The sequence below is a fragment of the Canis lupus genome, chromosome 21 (genome assembly GCF_011100685.1).
Source record: "Canis lupus familiaris isolate Mischka breed German Shepherd chromosome 21, alternate assembly UU_Cfam_GSD_1.0, whole genome shotgun sequence".
NCBI lineage: Eukaryota > Metazoa > Chordata > Mammalia > Carnivora > Canidae > Canis > Canis lupus.
In genome coordinates this window covers 30,596,791-30,613,341 of record NC_049242.1, presented here as the reverse complement: position 1 = coordinate 30,613,341, position 16,551 = coordinate 30,596,791, and the positions used below count along the sequence as shown (strand labels likewise).

At 42.4% G+C, this 16,551-nt stretch overlaps 2 protein-coding genes across 2 annotated transcripts; one reads left to right on the top strand and one right to left on the bottom strand.

The window, feature by feature from the left end:
* Window positions 1-3,238: 3,238 nt before the first annotated feature.
* On the top strand, window positions 3,239-9,132 carry LOC485342 (aminomethyltransferase, mitochondrial-like). Its single transcript, XM_038568121.1, has 2 exons — window positions 3,239-3,297; window positions 7,950-9,132. Exons 1-2 carry the CDS (start codon window positions 3,239-3,241, stop codon window positions 9,130-9,132), a joined length of 1,242 nt encoding a protein of 413 aa, XP_038424049.1.
* Window positions 9,133-12,182: 3,050 nt separating this feature from the next.
* On the bottom strand, window positions 12,183-13,133 carry OR2AG1C (olfactory receptor family 2 subfamily AG member 1C). The gene is given in 1 exon segment (NM_001388911.1): window positions 12,183-13,133. A coding segment is annotated over 1 exon segment (951 nt).
* Between the last annotated feature and the right edge of the window lie 3,418 nt (window positions 13,134-16,551).

Sequence of the window (16,551 nt, the reverse complement as noted above, 5' to 3'; positions counted from 1 at the left end):
GAGAGTGAATCAGGTTGTAATCATTGAGCCAAAAAAGAAAAAAAGAAAAATAAATACACACAGTATTGAAACTGCAGAATGTTCATTTGGGGGATATAAAAAATAGTGAAAGTGAATAAAGGGGAAAGGAGAAAAAAAATAAGTGGGAAATATCAGAAAGGGAGACAACATGAAAGACTCCTAACTCTGGGAAACGAACTAGGGGTGGTGGAAGGGGAGGTGGGCGGGGGATGGGGTGACTGGGTGGCAGGCACTGAGGTGGGCACTTGACAGGATGAGCACTGGGTGTTATTCTGTATGTTGACAAATTGAACGCCAATAAAAAATAAATTTATTAAAATAAAAAAAACTGCAGAATGTCATTGTCAATTAAAATCTTTACTTGTGGGACACTTGGGTGGCTCAGAGGTTGAGCGCTTGCCTTTGACTCAGGGCATGATCCCGGGATCCGGAATCGACTCCCACAGCAGACTCCTGCAGAGAGCCTACCTCTCCCTTTCCTATGGCTCTGCCTCCCTCTCTCTCTCTCTCTCTCTCTCTCTCTCTTTCTCTGTGTGTGTGTGTGTGTCAGTGTGTGTCTCTCATGTATAAATAAAACCTTAACAAAAAAGAGGGAAGACAAATTAATAACCAACAATAAAAAATGTATTGCCAAAGATTCACCCAATAAAATCTGTAATTTCAGCAAGAAAAACATCATGCCTAGGGAATTATATAACACAGGGTGCATGGTAAAGAAAGAAATTGATTTACTAAATAAATTGGTAAACTTCATTAATTGAAATATATATTTTTGCATTTTAAAATGCTTTTGGAAGCAAATGAAGATCACACAAAGATGCAAAGGCATTCCATGCTCATGGATTAGAAGAACAAATACTGTTAAAATGTCTATACTACCCAAAGCAACCTACATATTTCATGCAATCCCTATCAAAATACTAGCAACATTTTTCACAGAGCTAGAACAAATAATCTCAAAATTGGTATCGAACCACAAAAAGCAATAAATAGGCAAAACAGTCTTTTTTTTTTTTTTTTTTTAGGCAAAACAGTCTTGAAAAAGAAAAGCAACTCTGGAGGCATCACACTTCTGGACTATAAGTTATATTACAAAGCTGTAATGACCAAAACAGTATGCTACAAGCACACACATAGACACAAAGATCAACAGAACAGAACCACAACAGAAATGGACCCACAACTATATGGTAAATTAATCTTTAACAAGCAAAAAAGAATATCCAATGGAAAAAAGACAGTCTCTTCCATAAATGGTGTTGGGAAAACTGGACAACAACATGCAAAAGAATGAAACTGGATCACTTCTTACACCATACACAAAAATAAATTCTGAGTGGATTATAGATCTGAATGTGAGACAGGAACCATAAAAATCCTAGAGAAGAACAGAGGCAGTAACAACTTTGACATCAGCTGGGGCAGTTTGTTTCTAGGTATGTCTCATGAGGCAAGGGAAACAAAAGCAAAAATAAACTATTGGGCTTCATCAAAATAAAAGCTTCTGCACAGCAAAGTGAACAACCAACAGAACTAAAAAGCAACCAACGGAATGGGAGAAGGTATTTGCAAGTGACATATTTGATAAAGGGTTAGTATCCAATATATTAAAATAGTAAAACTAAAATCTTGACAAAAATAATTTGATGCGACAAATACCCACCTTTTGCATCGACGTGGAGGGACCTGGAGGGTATTAGGCTGAGTGAAACAAATCAATCGGAAAAGGACAAACATTATGTGTTCTCATTCATTTGGGGAATATAAAAATAGGTGAAAGGGAATAAAGGGAGAGGAGTGAAAATATCATTGAGGGTGACAAAACATGAGAGACACCTAACTCTGATAAATGAACAAGAGGTAGTGGAAGGGGAGGTGGGCGGGGGGTTGGGGTGACTGGGTGATGGGCACTGAGCGGGACACTTGGCGGGATGAGCACTGGGTGTTATGCTACATGTTGGCAAATTGAACTTCAATAAAAAATTTTAAAAAAATAATAATTTGATGGAAATAGAATTTTTCTGTGTGTGCTAAAAGAAAGCTATGGAAGCAGAATATTAAAAGCCTCATTCGTTTACACAGATATCATTTCCTATTTTAAACATTTTTATTGAGGTAAAATTTGCATGCAGTAAAATTGACCTTTTTTAGTACATGGTTCTGCAAGTTTTGACAAATTTGTATATTATGTAATCACTATCAAATCCAAGTATCAAATTTCATCAACCCCTAAATTCTCACTTAGCACTCACCTAAACCCTGCCAACTGTCTGATCCATTGACTATCACCAGTGTCTTGGCCTTTTCCACAGTGTCAAGAAAATGGTATCATACATTTTGAGTCTAGCTACTTCCACTTAGCATAATATGCTTGAGATTTAACCATATTCCTACATTGCAGTTGATTTTTACCATTCCCATTTATTTGAGTAGTATCCAGTTGTATGGATGTATCATAATTTCTTATCCATTCATCAGTTGAAGGACATTTGTGATGTTTCCACCCGTGAATCATAAAAAACATTATAAACATCCATGGAAAGATTTTCGAATGAGTATAAATTGACTGTTCACTGTGGTAAATACCTCAGAGTGAACCTGCTCAGTTGTATACACGTATCTTAAGTTTATAAGAAACCGGCAAACTGTTTTCCACCATGACTGAACCATTTTGCATTCCCAATTTTATTCTATTTTTTTCATTTTATTAAGCTGTAAAATCCATGCTCTTTAAATTTTAATTCAAAATGAATGACATATTGCCTGAGGCCTTGAATTGCAAGTCTTCCTACTTAGCATTTAAAGAGGGAAAAATGAGTTTGGAAAAGTGAGCAGGATGATTTAGGCAAGTTAAGAAGGAAGCACAATTCAAGACAGAAAGTCATCTTGGGAAAGACACACAAAGAGCTGGAGAATAAGAACATTAATGACAAATCCTGTTTAGTTAGTCCTGTTGGAAGTATTCTCACAAAATTGTTTTCAAATGTTTGAAGTATGAGGATTATAAAAATTTATTGTATACCATTGGAATGTAGTGTTTAATCTCTAAGCCCTTTCATGCTCATTGGTCCTCATAGGTAATGATATTAAAATTCACATTTACCATTTTATAAAATGTACCAACTTTTTTTGTCAAAAAGCTGAGTCATAAACCTTTGCTTTGTTGACAATCACAACTGTAATGCAGGGGCTAGGGGGTAGGCATGCACCTTAGTGCATGTCTGTAACCTCTAACAAATGTTCCAATAGAGATAGAGATGATCCAGAGGAGAACAAGTAATTCCAAGACCAATTTCTTCAAGTAGTAAGAGAGCTAGGTATCAAAAGCACAACAGGAATGTTTGTCCTCAAACATGCTTTTTTAAAAAACTAAAAGCTGTGTGCAGATGTGCTGGTAATTTGTTAGTGGAAAGATGAGGAACTCCTGTAAGACTCCTCTTTTCTTAAGGATGTATGATACAAAGTCCTAAGCTGAGAGTGAAGGTGTTTTGAAATGGTATTTTCAGAGAGCCACAGGTTGTATTAGGGTGATGTAATGGCATGGTAAGACTATATTGCAAAAAAGTCAAAATCTCCAATCGATTTGAGTTAAATACAGTTGCAATGAATATACCGATGGAATTTTGGGGACATATAGCTAATGATTCGAAAGTTACCCAGGAAGATTAAATAGATAATAAAACTAAAAAAAAAAAAAAGTTGATGAGGAAAAATGAGAGAGAAATGTCTTTTTTTTTTAGAGGAAAGTCTTAATAGACCACTCCAACTACAGAACTAGCCTAGAGATACTCTTTCTTGTTGTAAGAAGATAGTATATAGCCAAACAATTGTAAAAGTAATAATAACAATAAATTAATAACATTTCAGGATTATTAAGAATGCTAATAGGAAAATCAGCTATTTGGAAGCACAATTAACTTAAAGCCTCACCATACTTCATGTACCAAAATAAGTTGCAAAAAATTAAAAACTTAAGTATCACTTATGAAATTATTAAGGAAAACTAAAAGAAATATATGTAAATATATTCTGAATTAAGATTGAGAATTATAAGGATATGATCTTCTGAAGAATACAAAGGAAAAAGATGGATTTACACCAACTGTGTAAACACTTCCCTAGCCAACAAATCCTGTCAGGTTTTTAAAAGGAAACTGAAAACAAAGGTTAACACACACATTACTATCAAATTGTTCATAATCTTCACCTCTAAAGGGCTACAAAAAATCATTAGGATAAAATAAGTAATATAAGGAAAATATCTGCTACATCTCTTTGATGTTTACTAAATTGGCCAAAACTGTTCATTTGAGAGGGCAAGATAGCAGAGTATTAGGGTCCCCAAGTCACCTGGCCCCACCAACTTACCTAGATAACTTTCAAATCATCCTGAAAAACCTTCGAATTTGGCCTGAGATTTGAAGAGAGAGCAGCTGGAACGCTACAGTGAGAAGAGTTTGGTCTTCTAACAAGGTAGGAAGATGGGGAAAAAAAATAAAATAAAAAAGAATCCTGTGGGGGAGGGGCCCCCGCGAGGAGCCGGGCTAAGGCCGGGTGGAGAGAGCCTCCAGGACAGGAAAGCCCAGCCTCGGAGAAGCAGGAACTTTAAAAATCCACACCAGATTCTTCCCAGAGGGAAAGGCGCTCGCAGGGAACTCGGGCAGAACCGCAGGAGGGGCAGAGGAGCCCCCAGGTCCCCGGGGTCACTAACAGAGGAAGCGCCCCACACCGCGGGCCGAGCGGGTAAAGGGCTGGAGCGCCCGGCGGGGCCTCGGGAGCAGCTCAGGCGGGGGCTCCGGGGAGGGGGCTGGGGGCTGCTGCCTTCGGGAGCCGCGGGCCCGGAGCGTGATTCCAGGAGCTCAGGCCCTGGACCCCAGGGCGCAGGGGACACACCCCAGGATCCTGCGCTCCCCTGGGGCAGGCGGGGCCGGGAGGGCACAGGACAGCGAGGTCGCTCCTGCCACTGGGTGCCCCCAAGTTGTGCAGATCAGTGCCCCACCTCCACCCTCACCCTCAGAGCATCCAGGCCAGTGTGGACTGGGACACTGTGGGTGCTTACTGGGGGAGCTGACTTCAGGGCGGAGAGCTGGCCACTGCCATAGGTGTTGTCCCTCCTGGTGTAACCCTGTGCCTGGGATGGATCGGGGGGCACCAGGGAACAGAGGCCTCATGGGGTAAACAGCTCCCACTGAGCCAGGCACCTGGCGGGGGTGGGGGGGGGCAGCTCCCCAAGGTGAACACACCTGAGTCAGTACAGCAGGCCCCTCCCCCAGAGGACCAGCTGGAAGGACAGGGGAAGAGCAAGTTCTTGACCAAGCAGCGCTGGAAAGCTCCAGGGGAAGTTGAGGGACTTACCGTATATAGAACCAGAGGATACCCATCCTTGTTTTGTTTTTGTTTTTGTTTTCTCTTTGCTTTTTCTTTTCTTTCTTCCTTTTTCCAGTACAACGTGTTTTTAGGCACGCTGCACTGAGCAAAATGACTAGAAAGAAGAACTTACCACAAAAGAAAGAATCAGAAACAGTACTCTCTGCCACAGATTTACAGATTTTGGATTACAATTCAATGTCAGAAAGCCAATTCAGAAACACAATTGTAAAGCTACTGGTGGTTCTGGAAAAGAGCATAAAAGATTCAAGAAACTTCATGACTGCAGAATTTAGATCTAATCAGGCCGTAATTAAAATCAATTAAATGAGATGCAATACAAACTGGAGGTCCTAAAGACAATAGTTAATGAGGTAGAAGAAAGAGTGAGTGACATAGAAGACAAGTTCATGGCAAGGAAGGAAGCTGAGGAAAAAAGAAAAAAGCAATTAAAAGACCATGAGGAAAGGTTAAGGGAAATAAATGACAGTTTCAGAAGGAAAACTCTACGTTTAATTGGGGTTCCAGAGGGCACCGAAAGGGACAGAGAACCAGAAAGTGTATTCGAACTAATAATAGCTGAGAATTTCCCTGACTTGGGAAGGGAACCAGACATTCAGGTCCAGGAGATAGAGAGATTCCCCCCCCCGCTAAAATCAATAAAAACCACTCAACACCTCGACATTTAATAGTGAAACTTGCAAATTGAAAAATGAGAAGATCCTTAAAGCAGCAAGAGACAAGAAATTCCTAACTTTTATGGGGAGATGCATTAGGATGACAGCAGACCTCTCCATAGAGACCTGGCAGGCCAGAAAGGGCTGGCAGGATATATTCAGGGTCCTAAATGAGAAGAACATGCAGCCAAGAATACTCTATCCAGGAAGGCTCTCATTCAGAATAGAAGGAGAGGTAAATAGCTTCCAAGATAGGCAGAAACTGAAAGAATATGTGACCACCAAACCAGCTCTGCAAGAAATATTAAGGAGGACTCTGTAAAAGAAAGAGGAAGTCCAAGGAAACAATCCACAAAAATGGGGACTGAATAGATATCATGATGACACTAAATTCATATCTTTCAATAGTAACTCTGAACATGAATGGGCTTAAAGACCCCATCAAAAGGCTCAGGGTTTCAGACTGGATAAAAAAGCAAGACCCATCTATTTGCTGTCTACAAGAGACTCATTTTACACCTAAGGACACCTACAGCCTGAAAATCAAGGGTTGGAGAACCATTTACCATTCCAATGGTCCTCAAAAGAAAGCAGGGGTAGTAATCCTCATATCAGATAAATTAAAATTTATCCCAGAGACTGTAGTAAAAGATGAAGAGGGACACTCTATCATACTTAAAGGGTCTATCCAACAAGAGGACCTAACAATCATGAATATTTATGCCCTGAATGTGGGAGCTGCCAACTATATCAATCAATTAATAACCAAAGTTAAGACATACTTAGAAAATAACACACTTCGTGACTTGAATATAGCGCTTTCTACAATCGACAGGTCTTCTAAGCACAACATCTCCAAAGAAACAAGAGCTTAAATGGACCAGATGGATTTCACAGATGTTTACAGAACTTTACATCCAAATGCAACTGAATTCACATTCTTCTCAAGTGCACATGGAACTTTCTCCAGAATAGACCACATACTGGGTCACAAATCAGGTGTTAACTGATACCAAAAGATTGGGATTGTCCCCTGCATATTTTCAGATCATAATGCTTTGAAACTAGAACTAAATCACAAGAAGAAGTTTGGAAGAAATTCAAACATGTGGAGGTTAAAGACCATCCTGTTAAAAGATGAAAGGGTCAACCAGGAAATTAGAAAAGAATTAAAAAGATTCATGGAAACTAATGAGAATGAAGATACAACCATTTAAAATCTTTGGGATACATAAAAAGCAGTCCTGAGAGGGAAATACATCACAATACAAGCATCCCTCAAAAAATTGGAAAAAAACTCAAATACACAAGCTAACCTTGCACCTAAAGGAACTGGAGAAAAAACAGCAAATAGATCCTACACCCAGCAGAAGAAGAGAGTTAATTAAGACTCAAGCAGAACTGAACGAAATCGAGACCAGAACTGTGGAACAGATCAACAAAACCAGGAGTTGGTTCTTTGAAAGAATTAATAAGATAGATAAACCATTATTTAACCTTATTAAAAAGAAGAGAGAGAAGACTCAAATTAATAAAATCATGAATGAGAAAGGAGAGATCACCACCAACACCAAGGAAATACAAACGATTTTAAAAACATATTATGAACAGCTATACGCCAATAAATCAGGCAATCTATAAGAAATGGACGCATTCCTGGAAAGCCACAAACTACCAAAACTGGAACAGGAAGAAATAGAAAACCTGAACAGACCAATAACCAGGGAGGAAATTGAAGAAGTCATCAAAAACCTCCCAAGACACAAAAGTCCAGGGCCAGATGGCTTCCCAGGGGAATTATATCAAATGTTTAAAGAACAAACAAGAGGCTCAGTTGGGCACAGGTGGGGTAGAGGGTGCTGGAGCATGGTGCTGATTTTGGAGGTGGGCGAGGGAGAAGGGTGGAGGTCAGGACACTGGTGGCCCTGAACCCAGCCACCCGCAGGATGTGCTCCGAAGGACACCTCTTTATGACTTCCACCCGGCTCATGGCAGGAAGATGGCGGCGTTGGCAGGCTGGAGTCTGCCTGTACAGCACCAGGACAGTCACATTGATTCACACCTGCATACACTCCAGCACTGCTCATTCTTTGACGTGTCCCACATGTTGCAGACCAAGATACTTGGTTGTGACCGGGTGAAGCTGATGGAGAGTCTAGTGGTTGGAGATATTGCAGAGCTAAGGCCAAACCAGGGGACACTGTTGCTGTTTACCAATAAGGCTGGAGGCATCAAAGATGACTTGATTGTGACCAGCGCCTCTGAGGGGCACCTGTATGTGTTGTCCAACGCTGGCTGCTGGGACAAGGACTTGGCCCTCATTCAGGGCAAAGTCAGGGAGCTTCAAAACATGGGCAATGATGTGAGCCTGGAGGTAGTGGATAATGCCTTGCTAGCCCTGCAAGGCCCCACTGCGGCCCAGGTGTTGCAGGCTGGCGTAGCAGATGACCTGAAGAAATTGCCCTTCATAACCAGTGCTGTGATGGAGGTGTTTGGTGTGTCCGGCTGCAGCGTGACCCGCTATGGCCACACAGGAGAGAATGGTGTGGGAATCTCGGTGCCAGCAGCAGCGGCAGTCCACCTAGCTGCAGCTCTGCTGGAAAACCCAGAGGTGAAGCTGGCAGGGCTGGCAGCTCGGGACAGCCTGCGCCTAGAGGCAGGCCTCTGCCTGTATGGGAGTGACATCGATGAGCACACCACACCTGTGGAAGGCAGCCTTAGTTGGACACTGGGCAAGCGCCACCAAGCTGCCATGGACTTCCCTGGAGCCTCGGTCATCACTGGCCAGCTGAAGGGCAAGGTGCGGCAGAGACATGTGGGGTTAACATGCGAGGGGGCACCTGTGTGGGTACACAGCCCCATCCTGAATATGGAGGGCACCGTGATTGGTACAGTGACCAGTGGCTGCCCCTCTCCCTTCCTAAAAAAGAATGTGGCCATGGGTTATATGCCCTCTGAGTACAGTCGGCCAGGTACCCCACTACTGATAGAGGTATGGCAAAAGCAGCAAATGGCTGTGGTCAGCAAGATGCCCTTTGTGACCACAAATTACTATACCCTCAAGTGAAAGTAGCTTGGAGCAGGGGTCCTCCCATCCAGGAACCTGGACCTGGATGGCATTCTATAAGTGTTGGTGAGGAAGCTGAGGCTGAATACACTGGGGGTAGGTAGCTAGGGTGGAGGTTAGTTCTGGTTGCCGTGTAAGGGGGGGCCCACAAACCTATTCTCACCCCCCACCCTCATCCTAGGCCTCTTCAATTTCAAGACCCCATTTCTTTCGTTTTTATAAATTTATTTTTTATTGGTGTTCAATTTGCCAACATACAGAATAACACCCAGTGCTCATCCCATCAAGTGCCCACCTCAGTGCCTGTCACCCAGTCACCACCACCCCCCACCCACCTCCCCTTCCACCACCCCTAGTTCGATTCCCAGAGTTAGGAGTCTTCCCTGTTTTGTCTCCCTTTCTGATACTTGCCACTCATTTTTTCTCCTTTCCCTTTTATTCGCTTTCACTTTTATGTTCCCCAAATGAATGAGAACATATAATTTTTGTCCTTCTCCGAATGACTTATTTAACTCAGCATAATACCCTCCAGTTCCATCCACATCGAAGCAAATGGTGGGTATTTGTCGTTTCTAATGGTTAATAACCATTGTATACATAGACCACATCTTCTTTATCCATTCATCTTTTGATGGACACCGAGGCTCCTTCCACAGTTTGGCTATTGTGGACATTGCTGCTAGAAACATCGGGGTGCAGGTGTCCCGGCGTTTCATTGCATCTGTATCTTTGGGGGAAATCCCCAACAGTGCAATTGCTGGGTCGTAGGGAAGGTCTATTTTTAACTCTTTGAGGAACCTCCACACAGTTTTCCAGAGTGGCTGCACCAGTTCACATTCCCACCAACAGTGCAGGAGGGTTCCCCTTTCTCCACATCCTCTCCAACATTTGTGGTTTCCTGCCTTGTTAATTTGCCCCATTCTCACTGGTGTGAGGTGGGATCTCATTGTGGTTTTGATTTGTATTTCCCTGATGGCCAGTGATGCAGAACATTCTCTCATGTGTTTGTTGGCCATGTCTATGTCTTCCTCTGTGAGATTTCTCTTCATGTCTTTTGCCCATTTCATGATTGGATTGTTTGTTTTTTTGCTGTTGAGTTTAATAAATTCTTTATAGATCTTGGATACTAGCCCTTTATCTGATACGTCATTTGCATATATCTTCTCCCATTCTATAGGTTGTCTTTTAGTTTTGTTGACTGTTTCTTTTGCTGTGCAGAAGCTTCTTATCTTGATGAAGTCCCAATATAACTGCCCTATGACCCAGCAATTGCACTGCTGGGGATTTACCCAAAAGATACAGATGCAGTGAAACACCAGGACACCAGCACCCCGATGTTTATAGCAGTAATGTCCACAATAGCCAAACTGTGGAATAGCCTCGGTGTCCATCAAAAGATGAATGGATAAAGAAGATGTGGTTTATGTATACAATGGAATATTACTCAGCCATTAGAAACAACAAATACCCACCATTTGCTTCGATGTGGATGGAACTGGAGGGTATTATGCTGAGTTAAATAAGTCATTCGGAGAGGAACAAGCATTATATGTTCTCATTCATTTGGGGAATATAAATAATAGTGAACAGGAATAGAAGGGAAGGGAGAAGAAATGGGTAGGAAATATCAGAAAGGGAGACAGAACATTAAGACTCCTAACTCTGGGAAACGAACTGGGGGTGGTGGAAGGGGAGGAGGGTGGGTGGTGGGGGTGACTGGGTGACGGGCACAGAGGGGGACACTTGATGGGATGAGCACTGGGTGTTATTCTGTATGTTGGCAAATTGAACACAAATAAAAAATGAATTTATTATTTAAAAAAGAGACAAAAAATAAAAATTTAAATAAAAATTTAAAAAAAGATGTGGTATATGTATACAATGGAATATTACTCAGCCATTAGAAACAACAAATACCCACCATTTGCTTTGACATGGATGGACCTGGAGGGTATTATGCTGAATGAAATAAGTCAATCAGAGAAGGACAAACATTATATGGCCTCATTCATTTGGGGAATATAAAAAATAGTGAAAGGGAATAAAGGGGAAAGGAGAGAAAATGAGTGGGAAATATCAGAGAGGGAGACAGAACATGAGAGACTCCTAACTCTGGGAAACGAACAAGGGGTGGTGGAAAGGGAGGTGGGTGGGTGGTGGGGGTGACTGGGTGATGGGCACTGAGGTGGGCACTTGATGGGATGAGCACTGGGTTTTATGCTCTATGTTGGCAAATTGAACTCCAATAAAAAAAAGAATATGAGCTTCTTGCAACTGTTTTGATGTTTCAAATATATCCTTACACATGTAAAATCACATTTTTTAAATCACATTTTTTTAATTCAAGTAGTCTATGCAACAGATGTCTCTGTTACTGTGTCTATATTGAATCAAATCTGGTACCTTCACATTCTATATTATTCATCTCTTGTTTATTTTTAAACACTATAACAATGCACTATTTTCATTATTCACTATCTCAAAATAGGTATTATCTTTATTCAATATGGACTACTTCTAAAGTCTTGAGTACAAATGCAGTTACAAAACTATTACTATTTCTAAATAATTGCTTGAAAAACCTAATAAAGAAGGCCACTTTATCTTATGAGGGTATTTATTTCTAACTTTAATTGCCGAAAAGAGCAGTCCTCCTCTGTTATTTAGAGGTTACTGAACTTGGTCACCCTAAAACTAATGCTGTTTCTCACTGCTGCATGATATTGAAACTGAAACTTGGTCCCCTAACCATGTCGACTTACTTGCTAATCATGTCAGGATGATGCCCTACCATGAAGTGAGTCTATGATACTCAGTTCATGCTTTACTTCTTCTAGTATCTTTTACAATACGGACATCTAGTTCCTTTTACAAGGTCAAGGTGGTGTGTCCCATGTGAGTACAGCTTAAGGTGTCAATGCTCACAACTATATTGAAATAGAAATTATTTAAGTGTTTCTATCTACTTGAACATAGTACCACATAAAGACCAATTGTGTACAATTTTTGATTGGGAAAAGAAATGGTGAGAGACAAGCCATGAATCCTCTTTAGAAGGTACAGTGTGTTGGCAACATATATTTTCCCAGGACCCTTCTCAAGGCTCCCATGACCTCCTGATTCCTCAGGCTATAGATAAGGGGGTTCAACGCTGGAGTGACAACCGTGTAGAAAAGAGAGATGATGTTGTCCTGCCTGGGGTTGTGGAGGGAACTGGGCAGGACATACATGAATGTGGCAGCTCCATAGAACATCCCAACGACTGTCAGGTGGGAGGAGCAGGTGACTAGGGCTTTCTGCTTCCCCTCATTTGAGGGCATGTGAAGCACAGTACACAGAATTAGTGCATAGGAGGCAACAATGGCAGAAAGAGGCATCAAAAGGAAAGTCACTCCTGTCACATACACCAAGAGTTCATATCGGGAGGTATCTGCACAGGCCAACTTCAGCAAAGGAGGGATCTCACAGAGCAGGTGCCTGATCTTCCGAACTTTACAGAAAGGGTAGTGCATGGTATACAAGGTATGGCCTAGAGCACTCAGAAATGCCAGGATCCAGGCCGTGGCCACCATGAGTGAGCAGACCCTTGGCCTCATGAAAACCATGTAGTTCAGAGGATGACATATGGCCACATATCTGTCATAGGCCATGAAGGCCAGCAGCAAGTCCTCTGCACCACCCAGCGTCAATGCCAGAAACATCTGAAGGGCACAGCCTCCAAAGGAGATCGTGTTTTCACTCTGCAGAAAATCCACGAGGGCCTTGGGAGTGACAACAGATGTGAAGAGGAGGTCCATGAGTGAGAGCTGGCCGAGCAGGAAGTACATGGGCACATGGAGCCGGGAATCCACTGTGATGACCAAGAGCAGCAGGCCATTGCTGGTCAGAGCCAACATGTATAGGACAGTGATTGTGGCACAGAGCAGTTCAGGAGACCCACTGTCATTCAGAATCCCCATCAATATAAAGCCACTGCCCAAGGTGGAGTTCCAGTACTCCATTCTGTGTTGTTTCTTTAGTTGCCTAGAAGCAAACACATTCTCAGTGAATGTTGGCTAAGGTGGCCCCTCGTTTGTAACATCACAGGCTCCTGATGATGGCCAAAGTGAATCTAGTGAGGCGATGTCTTTCCTACTGGACATGGACTTGACCTCTTGATCTCTCAGGTTCTGACACTTTTAATTGTATCTTGAGGAAAGAACCATCCGAATGGAGAGCAAACATCACAGCAATAGCTAAATATTAAGAGGTCACTACATGAAAATATCATGCAGGACATCAAGTCTCGATATGCATCATTCCAGAATGATTAAATCATCTCTCTCTCAATAGAAAGCAATATCCTGGAACCCAAGCCCTTGGTTACTTTTGTAACTATGTTTTAAGTATAATGGTTGTCTCATGATTTAAATCCCCAGTTAGTGTCCTAACAGACCTGTTCTGAATATAAAATCCTAAAGCACGTACAGAAGTGTGACTTCAACAAAGCACTTCCACTTCATGGTCCATATACCTTAGGTCTACATTTGTTTGTAGCACTCAAGGCTGTAGATGTAAGCCTCACAGGAAGAGCTAAACTATGTCCACCTCAGTCATCCCTCTGGACCAATAACCTCCACACTCTCCATGTGCAGAAGGGATTCTAGACTGAGTCGAGGGTTTGGTGTGTTTGATGTGGTGTTGCTTTTATGAGCTAAAACTTTAGGCTCAGTGACAACGTAGGTGTTTTATTATAGGTTATGAAAACATGCAAGCCTGGGAGGATTCAAAACTCTGTGAAGAGGAGGCCGTGCCCAGGACAATCAGAATGTTTGTCTTTGGGAGAAATGACTGAAAGGCGCTGGCAGCAAAAGAGCATGTGCTACATGTTGTAATCAGGCTCAATAAGTCTACCCTCCTTCTCTTGCACCTGACCCAGATCCCTGCTCTTCCTCCTGCTGGGACAGAATATCTACACTGGATTGAAGGGCCACAGACATAAGGAGGATGAACTGCTCTTCTGGAAAGCTGCCATTAGGGTATGGCACCCACCCCCAGAGAAATGTCAGAAGAAACAGGGACCTGGGATTAACAACTATCAAGGTCATGCATCATGGGAACTAGCCTGATAGTCCAATTTTGACCATGCATCAAAGAATCTGTAAGGGAAGCAAATCATTCTGTAAGTCTTTCTCCTATATTGTGGCTTCTATATTAGGACATTTCACTGGTTCTTTTACTGGTCTCTTCTGGGTTCACAGGACTTTAATGGTGGAAAAGTTTTAGAGCATACGACAGGCATCTGGCTTTTTAGCTGGCCCTTTGATTTGGAGGCATTTATTACCTGAGAGGTGCAAAAGTCCCCAGCAGAGGCCAGCAAAGCCTGGGCTCTAAGGACAGGTACTGATACTCCCACCAGGAAGCAGACACTCAGACCTGGGATGTAGCATGTCTTTCTTCATTTTCATTCATTTTTCTTCATGTTTAGAAACCAAGACTATGGGGCATTAGGACAGAGTACATAGAACCTGGAAGACAGAGTAGCTTAAGTTCTTAGGGTCTGCTTTGGGCCCTGTTTCTCAACTCAACATGTCTAGAGGATACTTACTTCCCTGAAAGAGAGAGAAAGTCTTTACCTCAGGTAGTGAGAAGCCGAGCTGCCCAACCATGCAAGCTGCCCTGGGGGTGGAGAGTCAAAGATTGTCCTATAGAAATGGGGAAAGAGTGAGCTTTTCCAGCAGTTTCCAACTGGTTTAAATTTTGCCAAGTTGAGTTAAGAGTCTGAGGAGTCTGACCAAGGCAGGCGTCAGGGCGGCATCTGGTCCTTCTGGTCCTCTAGAGGTCTTGTCTGGAGATGTAATAGAGACAGAGGACAAATACAGTCCTTGGGCAGTTTCCGTGGAGCTCTTCCTTCAGAGATGGGTTTCCTGTTCTCACAGCTGTGGATAATTAGGAGAAACTGCTTCCATCACTCAGTTCTCCAGGTGAGAACCCATCCAGCTCTTCTGGAGAAGTTGTCAGACTCAGTGCTTGGGTCCAGATGCTCAGACTGTCATTTACTCTTGCTGGGGTCTGGAGCAAAGATGAAAGCAGCAGGAATCTGGAGGAAGTAGATATGGGAAGAGCTACCCAAGGGAGACCTTGCTGTGCCTGTCCTTGGGGAGGCTGTTCTGGCTCCTTATCCCATGACCCCACTCTCTCTACTTTATTCCACTCCTACATTCCCAGGGACTTACTGCTCAGCTGAAATGGTCTCCCTTGGAAATGCTGGTCCTGGAAACAGGATGTTAATGAGTCCTCTTGGGCATGTTTCCTGGCCTGGGTTTCCTACTCTGTTCTCTCACTAAATGAGTCCAGATACTCCAGGATTCTTAAGGAGGCACTGATGGCCCATTTCTAAATTGCTGACTGGATAGACCAGGAAGCAAGGATTCTTTTCATGGTCATTGCTCTGTCCCCAGATCTTAAGTTGGTTTTTTATCAGTTGTAGGACAGTCCCACAGTTTCTTTTATGAAGTTGGCCTTATAGTTATTACCAATATTCTATTTCTCATGGTCATGGTCATTTTCTGTCTGTTTGCTCTGTCATTTGTATGCTCTTCTTGTGTTATAAGTTCTCCCTCTGTGACAGCACATGAGAGACTCTTAACTCTGGGAAATTAACAAGGGGTGGTGGAAGGGGAGGTGGGTGGGGGATGGGGTGACTGGGTGACAGGTACTGAGGGGGGCTCTTGACAGGATGAGCACTGGGTGTTAGGCTATATGTTGGCAAATCGAACTCCAATAAAAAATATACAGAAAAAAAAAGTTCCCCCTCCAACATTAGTCAGCCTCCAAATATGATAAAGATTTCTCTTTTCAAACAAACAATACTTTGTTTTTTCTTTTTTTTTAAACCAAATCTCTAAATAGCCTCTTTTTTGCCATAATTTTTTCAAAAAGCATTTATAATAACTGGATATACTTCTACTTTCAATTGCTCATTCACTGTATGTGAAGATAAGACTTGCCACCTGCTACATCAGAAATCCCAGAAATAACAGTATCATAACTCAATCAGAGAACCCAGAAATAATAGTAGCATAACCCAACAAAATTGTATTTCTCACTCATTAGCTGTTCAGTGCATATTTCTTATTTAGGGAGTTGTCCTTAACTGCTCCCCTGTATGGGGTCGTTTGGACACCCATGCTGTTTCCATTGGTGGAGCCAATCAACATTTTCAATAGGTGATTCCCAGGCTAACAAGAATCCTCTCCATTCTGGTGTAGTCTGAAAGGAAAGAGATGCTGCTGTATCAAGTATAGGTGTTTCTTATGGCTCAGGTTTCACTTCATGGCACACTTCAGTTCTTCATTATACTCCTCTGCCCATGTGTCTTCTCCTGCCAAGTACCCTACATGAGCTGAATTGATATACTTGGTCCCAAATCACCAAAGA